This window comes from Meleagris gallopavo, chromosome 14, assembly GCF_000146605.3.
Source record: "Meleagris gallopavo isolate NT-WF06-2002-E0010 breed Aviagen turkey brand Nicholas breeding stock chromosome 14, Turkey_5.1, whole genome shotgun sequence".
Lineage (NCBI taxonomy): Eukaryota > Metazoa > Chordata > Aves > Galliformes > Phasianidae > Meleagris > Meleagris gallopavo.
In genome coordinates this window covers 11319995-11334064 of record NC_015024.2, presented here as the reverse complement: position 1 = coordinate 11334064, position 14070 = coordinate 11319995, and the positions used below count along the sequence as shown (strand labels likewise).

General features: G+C 43.3%; 2 protein-coding genes across 2 annotated transcripts in view; both read left to right on the top strand.

Annotated features, from left to right (window-relative positions):
- ARIH2 (ariadne RBR E3 ubiquitin protein ligase 2) overlaps positions 1-14025 on the top strand; it is a 28160-nt gene extending 14135 nt beyond the window's left edge. Inside the window, exons 4-14 of the mRNA XM_010718615.3 lie at positions 1360-1507; positions 2206-2327; positions 3216-3325; positions 4064-4181; positions 5523-5573; positions 5668-5689; positions 7190-7341; positions 8414-8557; positions 8898-8966; positions 9903-9986; positions 10441-14025. Of these exons, the coding sequence (XP_010716917.1) occupies positions 1360-1507; positions 2206-2327; positions 3216-3325; positions 4064-4181; positions 5523-5573; positions 5668-5689; positions 7190-7341; positions 8414-8557; positions 8898-8966; positions 9903-9986; positions 10441-10512 (1092 nt within the window). The 3' untranslated portion in view covers positions 10513-14025. The remainder of the gene's footprint in view (positions 1-1359; positions 1508-2205; positions 2328-3215; positions 3326-4063; positions 4182-5522; positions 5574-5667; positions 5690-7189; positions 7342-8413; positions 8558-8897; positions 8967-9902; positions 9987-10440) is intronic.
- P4HTM (prolyl 4-hydroxylase, transmembrane) overlaps positions 12451-14070 on the top strand; it is a 20115-nt gene continuing 18495 nt past the window's right edge. Inside the window, exon 1 of the mRNA XM_010718660.1 lies at positions 12451-12456. Within this exon, the coding sequence (XP_010716962.1) occupies positions 12451-12456 (6 nt within the window). The remainder of the gene's footprint in view (positions 12457-14070) is intronic.

Below are 14070 nucleotides of genomic sequence, written 5' to 3'. Positions count from 1 at the left end.
AGTTACAGTTCAGAGGTTAATTTAAGTTTGGCGAACTTGGTTTGATATGCAATATATTAAGATCTATGTGTATGTGCTATGGCAAGTTGCTCTGTGGGTCAGCTCCTAATGCAAAATACTGATATTTCTGGGGAGTTCTTTGGGTGTATGCTTATGCTATAGAGCATCTGGCCTTGTAGAGAAACTATCGTGGTAAGCTCAGAGAGACAGCTTTCAAAGTTTTGAGGTAGTGTGCTTTCTATTCAAGTTGAGCAGTTGATCTGGCCAATCAACACGATTGCCAACTTGATGAATCTTGTTTTGGTCTGCTTAGAACAAAGTTGCTCTATTTCTTTTTCATGTGGTCATGCTACAAAACAAGCTTTACTGGTCATGTGGCTGGGTGGGTGCTGATGCTGCTGCATCCCTGGCACAGAGAGCTACTCATGGAAGCTCACTGCTGTCTCGCTAGCTTCTCAAAGGGTAACACACACTTAAATAGATGAAAAGTGATTAGATGAGTTCTCTGAGAAAGGGGAAATAGGAGCTGAAGCTCCTGCTAACAGCATTGCAGAACCTAATTTTTGGTAATGCTGTCCTAGACATAGTCTTTCAGGTCCCAAGGGTGAGCCAAAATGTGTGAGAGGCTCTATCTGTTTTCTGGGGGTTAGTTCTGCCCTACCCACAGGGAGACCGGACAGCTTCCCTGTGAAAGAGTAGCAGAATTGTGTCTGACTTGAAACAAACCCTCACATCTTTTTCAGCTGAAGAGATGAGGCCTATTCTGCCAAATGTAGTATAGGCAGAAGTTAAGTGATGCAAGAAAGTCCCTGAACTTTCTGATGGTCCATAAACAGCCTTTTCTCTTTATAAACATTTGGCGTGCAATACCTGCATTTGTGTGTTAAATATGGTACCCAAAGTTACAATCAAGTAAAAAGACACTGCTAAGCCTGCTTCCAGCTATAGCTGCTCTCCCAGGCCTGCGGAACAGCTATTGAGTCCGACCCAGGTAACAACAAATCCCAGTAAATTCAGGGAAGAACTGAACAGAAAGGACATACACAATGATGTATTTACTCATTTTTCAAACAAGGAAGACGATAGAACTAGAAAAACAAGGGTGAACTTTGGGTAGCACTAGATGAAAGACAGGAGCTATTCAGTGACCGTTCATCTGCTGTGCTCCGTGAGCTTGACGAGGTTCATGAGAAGGGCTGATATTGGGGCAGGCAGCACGCCGGTCACTTGGAGCCTGTTCTGGCTTGGAGCTCATCCGAGACTGTTGTCACAAGGAACGTGCTGCAGGTAACTGTGGGTGAGGTGAGAATACTCAGAGCTGCAGTTGATTTCACTGTAATGCTGATTTATCTCTCCCAGGCAATGGTACATTCCTCCCATCACTGCGCAGTGTGCATGCAGTTTGTGCGGAAGGAGAACTTGCTTTCTCTGGCTTGTCAGCACCAGTTCTGTCGCAGCTGCTGGGAGCAGCATTGTACAGTGCTTGTCAAGGATGGTGTTGGAGTTGGTAAGTTCAAGGCGGGTTTGGTAGTGGATCTGTGTTTGACATCTTGGTTGCTCTGCAGGTAATTGTCTGAATTGTTTCTCAGCAATGAGAAAATGGAGCATGGAATGGATATTTGTGATAAATTTAACTTTAACTAGCTGTTTTACCTGAGTCCCTCATTGGTGTTGGCATACTGCCTGGAAAGCCCTACTCCTGCCTAACAAAACCTGCAATTCTACAGATCCATTTGCTGCTCTTCTCCCCCTTCTGATCTCAAGAGCATGACTGTAACAAATTTAGAAGTCAGAAATCTGCTGTATTTTGAGGTTGCATCTCTGTGATGGGTTGTTTTGTTGCCCTAGAAATTCTTCTGGATACAAACACCTGTTCCATTTGTGTTGAGCAGAAGCCAGTAGTTGCCGGGCTGGGTTTGGGCTTCTCCTGGCCTGTTATTCTTGCTGATATGACAGTAACATGCAGTTGAATCCTGGTTGAAACACTTACTGCTCCTGAATACATTTGTGCCCTATCATCTTTCAGTGAAGACAGTTGGGCTTCAGCTTTTCAGCAGCCCTGATACATTCGATTGATCTGTTTCACAGTTGTGTCCCTCATGCTACAACAACAGATGGCACCTAGGAAACTGTTGAATGCCATCTCTGTGTCTCTGCTATTTAGAACACGTTGCACTGTGCTGAAATGTTGCCTTCTTTTCTCAGGGGTCTCCTGCATGGCTCAGGACTGCCTACTTCGGACACCAGAAGACTTTGTTTTTCCATTGCTGCCTAGTGAAGAGCTGAAAGACAAATACAGGCGCTACCTCTTCAGGGACTATGTGGAGGTACTGTCTTTTTCAGAGTTAAAATACCCTGGATCAATTCAATGACTTGCAGAAATTGTTTGAAGTGTCTTGCATCTCTGATTAGAGATGCAGTGATTACAATAAAATCGTCCTTCATAAGCACGGTGTGGCTGCTTCTGTAGGGCAGCCTTGCTGGCGAAATGCTCTAGCAGGTTGCCAAAGTAAATTCTTCTGTAAGGTCACCCAGGAACTTGTTGGCTGGTGCTTGACTCTTTTCCTGAAGTAGAATTCTCAGAATGTTTCAGCTGAGAATCTCAAGCGTCAATCTGAGTTTTGATGTCCTCCTTACTTTTATGTAGATATTTTAGGTTCTGGCAAACAAGTCTCTCACTGCAGTGAAGCCCAACTGGATTGGTTTGCTTAATAACATTTCATTAGAGATTTATTGAAATTAAGGCAGATATCTAAGATTAAATTTGTAGAAAGTCTTCTGGTGACTGAGAGCTCAAAGAAACAGGAACAATATGAAAGAATGGTGTCACCTCTCTTCAATATGTGGAAGGAAACAGCCACCACAAAAAAGCAGCTGAGTACATCCTAGGTTATAAAATAAGCATAGGGAAAGAGCTCAAATAGAGTAAAAGTGTTCAGTATCTTCATGGGCTCACAGCCACATGTGTTGCTGTGCTTACTTAGTCTGTAGTCCTCCATTTGAACTCCCTGTTGTGATAAGTAGCTAACACCGCCTTTCCTAATGTGGGAGAGGTTCGGCTGCTCTGTTAGCCATGATCTGGTAACAGTTTTCAATATCTTTTCCAACAAGAAAACACTGTCTTGTGTGTTTTTATGGATAGGAGTAATTAGACTTGAACAGATAAACGCTCTTCTGCACCCTTTGCTGATTTTACCACATTGGTGTGTTCACAGAGCCATTACCAGCTGCAGCTGTGTCCTGGTGCAGATTGCCCCATGGTCATACAGGTACAGGAGCCAAAAGCCCGGCGAGTGCAGTGCAATCGTTGCAATGAGGTCTTCTGGTAAGAAACAGAAAAGGTTAAAGATCACGGGGAAATTGCTGTCCTCAGAGCCACTCCGTTTGCTTGCCAATAGGTTCAGTGTGTGAAAGCATCTCAAATGCTTTGCTAAAGTTGTTTGTAACCTGAGTTAACTTGAGTAACTGGACACTCACAGTGTCTGACTTCTGCAGGTGGCCAGCCTTCCCCTTGCTCCCAAAACTCCTTGGGAGTTGGGTGTTATGACAATCAGGCAACACCGATCTTGAGCAATGAAGGAGTTAAAAATCTTTTGTCCTTTGTTGGCTAGGTTACAAATTCAGGTAAAGCCAGAGTGAGTGGTAGAGATTCTGGTAATGGATGTAGAGAGCTTTAAGTTATCTGCTGGTCTGGTGGTTTTAGGCGTTTTACAAGTATTTGAGTATCTGGTGTGTTTTGAGGCTAGAGTGAGAATAAATTTTTACTAAATAGGAACATTAATGTTCCCTGTTGGCTTTCAAGTGTCCTTGGTCACGTTTATGTCAGAGAAGGCCTCTTCATTCATCCTGATGCTGGTTTCTGCACATGAGAGAGGTGGTTTATTAGAGCTCTCACTATGCAGCCCTCAACCTTCATTTTTGCATTCTCTAATTTATTGTGAATACGTTGGCATCCCTTACCTTTACTCTGCTTCACAGATTTTGGTCATCAGGAATACCTCAATTCTCGAGTAATTTCTGTGGAAGTGGATATGTCATGTCTTTTTTTTTTCCTCCTGTTAAGCTTTAAGTGTCGGCAGATGTACCACGCACCCACAGACTGTGCCACCATCCGGAAATGGCTCACCAAATGTGCAGATGACTCCGAAACAGCCAACTACATCAGTGCTCACACTAAAGATGTAAGAACAAGCGCTATGTCTTTTCACATCCTCTAGTCCTACCCAGGAATCCTACAATTTTTTATATATGTAGCATTTTCACAGGCTTAAATTCTCACAGCTCTCTGGGAACTCTGTTACAATACAACTGAATGCACTGGGAATGCAGACAATCCAGCTGCCCTCCTGCAGTAAGGACAGGATGGTGGTCTTAGTTCCTATTCCAGGTCTTTTGTGAATGTCTTTGGAAACCAGCTGTGCTGCCCTCCCACGGGCAAAAGGCAGAATTGTGACTGCTTGGAATACACAGCAAAGGTGTATTTCAAATGGGGGGAGAGGGTGTAGTAACTGCAGTCAGTGAACTCTAGTGGTGCTCTAGTCTCAACATCTGTGTGGAGGAAGGTGAGGGAGATAGGGTCCTGATTTGGCAATAACAACAAAAGGGGGTGGATGAAATCAATTAATTGTATTCTGAAGTACTTCTGGTAGATTTAAAAAAAGAAAAAGAAACTATTACGTACTGTGTACTCTATCTGTAGAAATATCTTTAAAGGTCACAGATGTATTTCTTTTAGATTAGCTGTTTGCAGACTGGGGTTTTTAATGTCTTTTGGAGGATTTTGTGTCCTAACTTCAAAACAGTTCTTAGTTGACTGGCATTTGTTTTTACTATAAACTGTAGTAATAGTGACAGTGCTAATTAGGCACCAGCTTCAGTTGTGCTAGGAAAGTGAGTACTTAGACTAGAGATTCTAAATACCATTTTTTCTTTAGAGAGGTGTTAGCATGTGATGGCAGTCTTTCTGCTATGCATCTTTGTAAATATAAGGCTCTTTTATATTCAGCATGCGTTTTACCTGTCCTTGAAACTCTCAAAACTCACTTCTTTCTTTGTATTTGTGCAATCAAAACAATGTTCTGAACTCAAAACTCAAGAGTATCAGAGAACCACTACTGCAGCAAATAAGTGTGCAGCTCTCACTGTGGTCCTACAGATTGTCCTCTATTAGTTGTCATCTGATAGTGGCAGGATACAGAGCTGGTTATCTTATAGTTTAAGTAGCTGTGGAAGCTACTGTCATATATGATCTCATTTATGTCTCTGTGCCTGATCAACTGCTAATTGGTAACATGGTGAGATTTTTAGTTTTACAAGGTGTAACAGCAGCAGTGTTTTCTTGAGCAAGCAGTCTGGTGCTGCTGTGTAACATCCCTGGCTTTCTGCCTCCTTTCTAAATATTTTCATACATGCATACAAAAATAAAATAAAGAACACAGGTAGAATTGTCATGCAAACTTTGTCGTTCTCAGAAAGTCTGCTGGAGACAAAGTTGGGTCTAACAAATGCTTATGTTTCCCCAGTGTCCGAAGTGCAATATCTGTATTGAAAAGAATGGAGGCTGCAATCACATGGTGAGCAGTTCCCTGAACACATCAGATCTTTCCTTCTGTAAGCAGAATTTTTTTCCACTTTCCACTAACCAGTGTCTCCTGTCTTCTCTTTCAGCAATGCTCCAAATGCAAGCATGGTAAGTAGAATTTGGAAACAGTTTTCTCAGCAATGTGTTTTAGAGATGTTCTCTTTTTGTGTGTAATGAAGATGAATTGTGAACGCTGACTGCAATATTTTCCCCCTCATAAAATGTGGACAGGATATTAAATTACAGACTTGTGATAGCCTTTTTTCCCCCCCACTGGCTGTAATTTTGATTAGGTTCTGATTCAGTGCTAGTTTAACTCCTTCTCCCTGACATCCATTGTATAGGAAAATCTCCGTCTCTGCCGTAATACCAAGAGTGGAAAACATCCCAGAGGAGACCATGAAATGCTTTCCCTGTAAATCTACTGATTATCAGTTGAAGATACTGGCTATCTTCTCAGATCAGCTTAGGTCCTTCTAGTCACTGGTGGAAATAATGAGACCCAACACAGATGAAACTGCAGGAGCTGTGAATTGTTCTGCATAACTTTTCTCTGTTGGACTCCTTAGTCCACTCCTGTGCACTGAGCAGGCAGAATGTCTTTGGACCATTGTGTGGTCCTCTAAAACAACAGCCTGTTCTTTTGTAGATCTTTTCATGGCAGAAATAATTCCTGTTGCCTTGGAGCAAAATAGTGTGTGTTCAGGCCCTCTATATTAAGTGTGCTGCTAGGAAATATTATATTATCAGAACCTTATTTGGATGATGATTAAAGATTGCTGTCCTCTCTCATTTCCTTTGCTTTGGGGTCCTCAGCAGCACTGGATGTGATTTGATGGAGCTCTGTGACAAGAGTGAGCAAGCAAGTGCCAAGGTACCATGGTGACTAGCATTCAAGAAGGCTGGTGAACTCTGGAAATGCCAATTTCAGTCCCTTAAAATGAGTGACACAAAGTGATTATTATTTTAACAACTTAATCTCCATCTTTTTTCCTTTCCAGCAAAACACTCACAGCCTTGCTCTGAAATCAGGAAACTGTTATGTGGATTTTGCTATTGTTCTCTTTCTTCCACTTTCTTCCCAGTTCAGTGGCTCCTAACTTGAAGTGTCATTGACCACTGATATCTGAAGTCATCCAGGTAGTTTCCTCTTGGAGAGAGCTGAAGGCAGATTTTATTTGCATGAATTAATTCACTCTTGTATTTGATTGTTCATGTTTTATTCAACCAGAGATTCTCATGGTGCCGTACGCCAGCAGTGGGGTGGATGCAATTCACAAATAAGACAACAGCCTGCCTCTTCTTTAACCTGGAGTGACAGCCTATGCAGAGCACAAATTCTGTGCATTGGTCTTGATGTACAGAATACAGCACTTCAAGGTTTACTTTGTGTAGTTGCACAGGAGGCTGTACAATGAAAATCTTCCAGACAGGCTGGTATTTTGGCTCACTGCTGTGTTCTATTTTGCAAGATGATACAAAATGTATGTTTCTTGGCTTAGCAGAAATAATGAAAACAGATGAGCTATGTCTCCTGAAGCTTTTCTTTCTCAGACTTATGTTTTTCTTATTCTGTGCATCATAGTGGAATTTCACTGTTTTCTACAGACTTCTGCTGGATGTGTCTGGGAGACTGGAAGACTCACGGCAGCGAGTACTACGAATGCAGTCGGTACAAAGAGAATCCTGATATTGTAAACCAGAGTCAGCAAGCACAGGCCAGGGAGGCCCTTAAGAAGTACTTGTTCTATTTTGAGAGGGTAGGAGACATCTCTTTGGCCAGAGCTGCTGTAGCTTTTTAATGCTCCCTGCCTGGTGCAAAGGTCACTGCCAGCAATCTCCGTGCAAGAAACTGCCCAAAGAGAACCTGTGCTGAATTTTCAGGCCCTGTTCTTTCTTACTCTTAAGTCTTGCCCTGTGGGTCCTGTTCAAACCAGTAATGTCATCCCTAAAGCAAATTATACTTGCTCTCGTGTTTCCTTGTGCTAGAGAAAATTGGTATTACCTGTGTGCCACTATACTGTTCTCCTGCAGGCTGAGTGCCTGCAGTAGATTAACATTACTCCAATCATTTCCTTTCAGGACTGCAGAACTTTTGTTACTTGCAGCATGTTTTCACTGAGACAAAGAATAAACAAACTGTTATGTTCAAATTCCATTGGCTATAGCAAAGTTTTCCTAAAGGACCCTGAGTGCTGGGTACAACTTTTTAAAAATGTGATTATATAATCTGTATGCACACAGATGTTTCAAAGCACCTGGACATACAATGTATTTCTAGAACAGCATCTCTAGAGGAGAATGTGATAGAGGTACAGTGCTGCTGCCTTTCAGTGCACTTGTTTCCCCGTTAAAATGAATTTATTCTTTTTCATTCTGTGAGCCAACTCCTGTGATAAAATAAACGTGTTCATTCTTGGCTCACTAGACCAAACAGGCTTTGGGACATGGTCATGTTTACAGTGTGCATGTGGATGTTGGAGTTCACTGAACCCACATTAAGTGTTAATTTCAACTCTTGCCCTTTCTATAGAAATTAAGTAGAGGAATCACCATTACTATCTATCTTGTTGTACACAAAGTCTCTGTGCAGAGAGCATTCCTATTCTGAGGAGGTGGGTTTGCCTCTTGCTCTTTCCTGCTGTCAGTCTGTTGTATACAGCTTCCACTCCTTGCTATTGGAGCTGCTGCCTTGCTGTTCTTTCCCAGTATGTCTTGCCTTGCTGGACTCCTGCCCCACTTCAGTTTCCGCTTGCTAGAGCTTGTGCTTTTATAGCAAAGTATTCTGGTCTCATACCATTTTTCCTTTTCCCTTCTTCCCACCCTTTGCAGTGGGAGAATCACAATAAGAGTTTGCAGCTGGAGGCACAGACATACCAACGAATCCAGGAGAAAATTCAGGAAAGAGTCATGAACAACTTGGGAACATGGATAGACTGGCAATACCTACAAAATGCTGCAAAGCTACTTGCAAAGGTTGGTAGCTGTGGCTTGTTTAGTAGCGAAGAGAATCTATGCACATGAATGCTAATTTCACAGCGCCTAGTGAGAGGAAGTGAACTTGGGGGTTATGGGTATGTGAAACTGTACCTCTAGTCTAGGCCATGAGCTAAGCAAAAATCACCTGGAAGTGACCTCTGAGAAGTTAAAGTATAACTGAATTTTTCCAAGGATGATGAGAGAAGCTGCACCATGAAGTGTCTAGTCATCTTCATCAGAACCTTAGCTTCTTTGTAGTGGTTATGTGACTGACTGTGCTGACTTCAAAGTCTGAGACTCTTCTTGTTTTCTCTCTCTTCTCCCTGGACCCCAACAGTGTCGTTACACTCTGCAGTACACATATCCATATGCCTACTACATGGAGTCTGGTCCCAGAAAGAAACTGGTAAGGTGTTTTGCTCTTTTTTCACTGACTGTTTGTCTGGAGGTGTTTAGCTGGCAGCATGCTGGGCTGAATGAATAGCCAAGCATGCCTATTTAATTCCAGAGCTTCTGAAATACAAGTATTGAGTTTGAGATAAGGGCAGGACAAGATTGTGTGCTTTTGCACCTTTCCTCTTTGCTTCAAATTGATCTGCTGCTCAATCGTTATTTTCCTTTGGCGACACTGCATTTTAACTAATAAGCACTTTATCCAAAAAATTTTGAAGCTGGAAAATGTGAGTTTGTTCTTTGGTGGGACTATCACAGTGCTGTGGACCATATTTCCCACAAATTGCTGCTGGAGCATAGTTTTTCCAGCCTGGAATCAGTGTGTAGCTTTGCCTTTGATTCCTACTGCAAGTTCTTTGCAAGCTGGAACTTTCTACGGGCTGGATATGTCCAAAAATAGTCTTGAATTCATTGAATGTGTTGATTCTTTGACTCAGTAGTCAAGCAAAACCTGTTCTCCAATCTCTTCCCATAGCGTGTGTATTCTCTCAGGCTTTGGCCACATTTTATTTTCTGTCTGACTGTGCTGGTTGAGCAAGCTACTGCTCCCAGCAGTGGTTAGCAGTCCCTCCATTCTGCCTGCAGAGCTGCTCACAAGAGCAGCTGACCTGCTTATTGGCAAAGTGAGCTGAGTTAGCAGATATTTGTCGCTTCGAGTGTTTCTGAACAGATATGATTAACTTTGAGTGATGCAGGTTGGGGAGTGTTCACACCAGGAACCTCCTGCAAGGCATGTGTAGCTAAAGATGATAGGGAGGAGGCACAAACCTGCTCTTCCAGCACTGCTGTCAGCAGAACACGTTTGTTTCCTCCTCAACTGTAGCAGGTTGAACGAAGCTGTTCCACTAAGCTAGTTTCTTGATGCTAACTCTAATTTTGCTGCTTGCAGTTTGAATACCAACAGGCCCAGCTGGAGGCTGAAATTGAAAATCTCTCATGGAAGGTGGAGCGAGCAGACAGCTATGACAGAGGGGTGAGTGTTCCGCTTGCTTGAGCCTGCTGACCAGATTTTGTTAATGTCTGTGGGAGAGCTAAGGCAGTTAAATGAGAGTGCTGAAATACTAGATCCAGAATCTCACTTTTCGTCCTCTTGCTGGTGGATGTTGTGGAAGTGGAGTGCTCACTGCTTCTTGGGGAGAGGAGGCAGGGCTGGAAACGGAACCAACAAAGCTTTGGAGGAAGCTGCCCATAATAGACCTCTGGTTAAGTATGGGTTCCTGAAGTGTGTAGCTTTTTAGATAAAGCAAGAGCCAGGTAACTGCAGAGTGAGCCCATGTTAAAAGGAATGAGGTCTGCAGTCTTGTGATTCAGAGCATATTTGAAGTATGAAGGTTGGTGATTCTCAGATTATTTGAATACCTGAGAAAAAAAAATTAACTCATCTCTGGGGATCTCACACTAATTGTTTCTGCCTTCTGTTTTACCAGGACTTAGAGAATCAGATGCACATAGCAGAGCAGAGACGGAGGACCCTGCTGAAAGACTTCCATGATACATAAAAGAGGAGAAAATGACAAAGTGCAGGGGTGAGAGCAGCAAGTGAAGTGATGGCAGCTTCACCGGGATAAGCAGGCACTGCCTCTGGGAGAACATGGCCAAGGACAGAGCCACCCCTCCCCTTGCGAGTCAGACACACGCAAACATCACATCTTAGTCCAGTTTGTTCTCTTATCTTTCTGTTTGTTTCCGCCATGCTAGAGGCCAGAGTTCAGATTGGCATATTTCCTGGGACATTTCCCTCCTGCCCTCAATGGTTTCAGAAGGGGAGGGAGTTTTTCTCTGAATGGCTGTTAATAGTATTAGATCAATACAATTTATGTAATTTTCAACGGTTGTACAATTATACAGACAAACCTTAGAATAACACACAACCCTTTTTAAAAATAAATTGGCAGTGGAGTGTTTTTCCTTAATCTGCTTGTAAATTTAATGGGCTTTTCCCTCTCTCCTCCTTCCTTCCTCTGAACCAAAAATCCTCCTAGGCACTGAAGGAGGTTACAAAATAACTCAGCTAGATTTCCTGATGCTCCTTTAACCAGGACATTGTAGCATTGGCATTGCATGAGGAGAGTGGCTGGTGCTAAGAATGGCTGCTGCTGTGTCTGATCTGGCAGTACGAGCAGTGTCTGTGACTTAGTCCAATTACATGTGACATGTCTTCTTGAATATCAGCTGTGCAAAATCTTGCTACACAAACAAAAACAAGCAGAGGAATTGTAGGGGAGAGAGCAGGTTATCTCTAAGCCAGGTCAGATTCTGCATTTGATAAATTTTAGGTCTTCCATATAGATTTTTTTGCTTTACTTGTTTTTGTGGGGAGGGCGTTGTATTGCCAAAGTGAGTGATGAGGGAATAGTAGCATACAGATGTTATCAAGGCTTGGGGCTTTTGCAGAGTGAAACAATCCATGTCATAACAGTGCCATGCAATGTGGTAAAGTATATTTGTGCCTGCTGGGTGACATGGTTGAGAAAATTTGATCCCATTAATTGATATGAAACTAAACTCCGCTACTTTATGAGGAGCAAATATTATGTACAACACACTCCCTGGCACATGTTGGACAGGCACTAGAATACAGATGCACTGTTGTGCAGAGCCTGCACCAAGCCAGGCAGAAAATTAACTTGCAAAATTAATTTATTTGTATATTAGTATCAATACTGGTGGGAACTTATCAGAAAATTGATTGCTAGGAGCATGTGGAGCTTTTTTATTAACATTCTTTTTTCTAATGTAAAATATACACTAAAATAAAAATATGAAAACCTAGTTCATCTTAGTAGAGGTTAACATGAAAAAGGTTACTTAAATGCTGATGCTTGCCTCTTTGCTGTAGGAAGCAGGCCACGGGTTAAGATTTCACAAGCATGTATGTCACCTGCACCAGGAACACGCTGTACACAGCCAGTGAAGGTGAAGCTGGAGTGTCTGATTTGAGGAAATCACTTCTGTGGGGGACTTGTGGCATTCTCTTCCATGCTGTTCATGGAAGTGTAACCTTTGATGCGTCCCTGTGTATTGTTTTTATACAGTTTCACTTGACAAAGATTAAACTGAAGGGGAAAAAGTACTAAATTCCTGCATGTCCAAATAAGCTAACTGCTGCTGGAGCCTTTTTCATGTACCTGAGATGTGTGAGCCAAGTTTTTGCAGCATGTATAATTGGGCAGATGGATTTGAACAAGAGATGTTTGGTTTAAGAAAATAGCTGCCTTTGAAGCTAATCCTGTGGCCGTGCTTGCTCGTGGTAGAAAATTTCCATCTAAGAGGCCTTGCTCTTTCCATCTCCCTTCTGTGCTGTAGGATGTATCCTCAGGAACGTGCTGCCAAAGAGCTGCTGGCAGTGGAGCAGGGATAGGAACAGAAGCAGCACCTGTACAAGGTCTCTTATGTTTCTGCTCTGGGTGGTTTTGGCTCCCATCTGGGCTGAAGCCATGGGGGTAGGTATGTCCTTGCTCCAGCCACTGCCTCCTGAATTCATGCCCTCCTCTGCTCCCAGCAACAGCATCTTTGTGCCCTGCTCAGAATATATTCCAGAGATTGGTCAAATGGACCTTTGTCTCCTCCTCCTAAATGCTTGTCAAAATTTGGGACACAGGGCAAGGGATAGCTCAGGGGAGAGCCTGCTGAGACCCAGCAGCTTGCAGTGTGTTGAGCTAACGTTTAAACTGTTCTTTGAAGATGTTTTTTAACGTGCAAAGTACTAATCTGGGATAAAAACTGGTGTTCTTGTTGTCTAAATGTAACTAGCATAACGCCAGTCTCTCTGCAGAACAGATACTTGGTGTTTCCTAATCCCAAAGAGCTCTCACTTTTCTTACATAATTGCCAGGCTTTGAGCTATACTAGAATGAGGTTTTGTCTCTCTCTACCTCCTCTTTGCCTCCCTCCATTGCCCCCACAAAATGCTTTGCCATGAATCCTTGTTTGTAGAAAAACTGGACTATGTAGCTGTGGCCAAATGTGCTGAACAGACTGCTGAGATGCTTGGCTGAGGAACGGTACTACATGTTGCACTGAGTGCCCCTTAATTCTTTCAGCATTTTTGAAGCTTTAGCCAGTTCTATTTGCTTTAAAACAAAACAAATCACACCCTTTCTTAGGGTGATGGTTGTCCTGGTTTGCACACACAAATCCCATTTCCATGCTCTCTGGGACAACAACAGCACTTCGTTGCTGTTGCAGCCCAGGCAGGGTGCCTGCTGTATCGATGTCACGCAGAGTTGTAAACTCCAGAACAGAACCTGCAGAGCACAGGGAGCTTTGGCTCTTCGTGTAAAGTGGTGCTGTTTGAAAGGCTACAACAGGAAGGAGTTGCAGTATCAAAAGACAAGGCTAAGTTTTTTTTCCCTTCTAACGGGTACGCAGCCCTATTCAAGTCAGCAGGGTTATGTGACCATAGGTGCTCAGTGCCTCAGGAGCCATTTGTTCAGAGGTATAAAATTCCCTTCAATGCATTACTGCTACAGATGTGGAATGTTTGCTCTTCTTTTTCTTTCTGCATTTGTCTCTCCCTGCCTGCCTGCCATCTCTCCATCCGTGCATCTGGCGCTCCTCATTTCAGCTTTGCTCGTATTATGCGTTGGCTGCCTCACCTCTGATGGTCCTCAGGCTTCCCAAACTGTAACAAAATTTTTTTTACCGATAACATAAACTGCATGACTGCTGCTCTGTCCTCGCATAGGGCCGGGGGCAGCAGGAGGTTTCTGTACTATAGCCTCGCGCTCTAAATTTTAGACTTTTTAAGCAGGTGAAAAATAGAACTTTATTTTTAAATGAGGCACTCGTTCTGGGAGTTCCTTTCCTCGCCCCGCTCCGGTTGAGATCGCGGGACAGCGCTGGAGGAGGGCTGCCGCGTACCCCCACACGCCGCAGGAGGGCTGCTAATCTATTTCCTCCTCGCTTCTCTTTGAAGGCACCGGATAGGGGCAGGGGCGGTGGAAACCGCCCGGGAGACGGTTGCCAGACGCGCGCCCTCGGTTTATTTGCAATAAATGGTAACTTTTTAACTTCGGACGCGTCCCGGCTCTTCCTTGGGGTTGGGGACGCGCCGC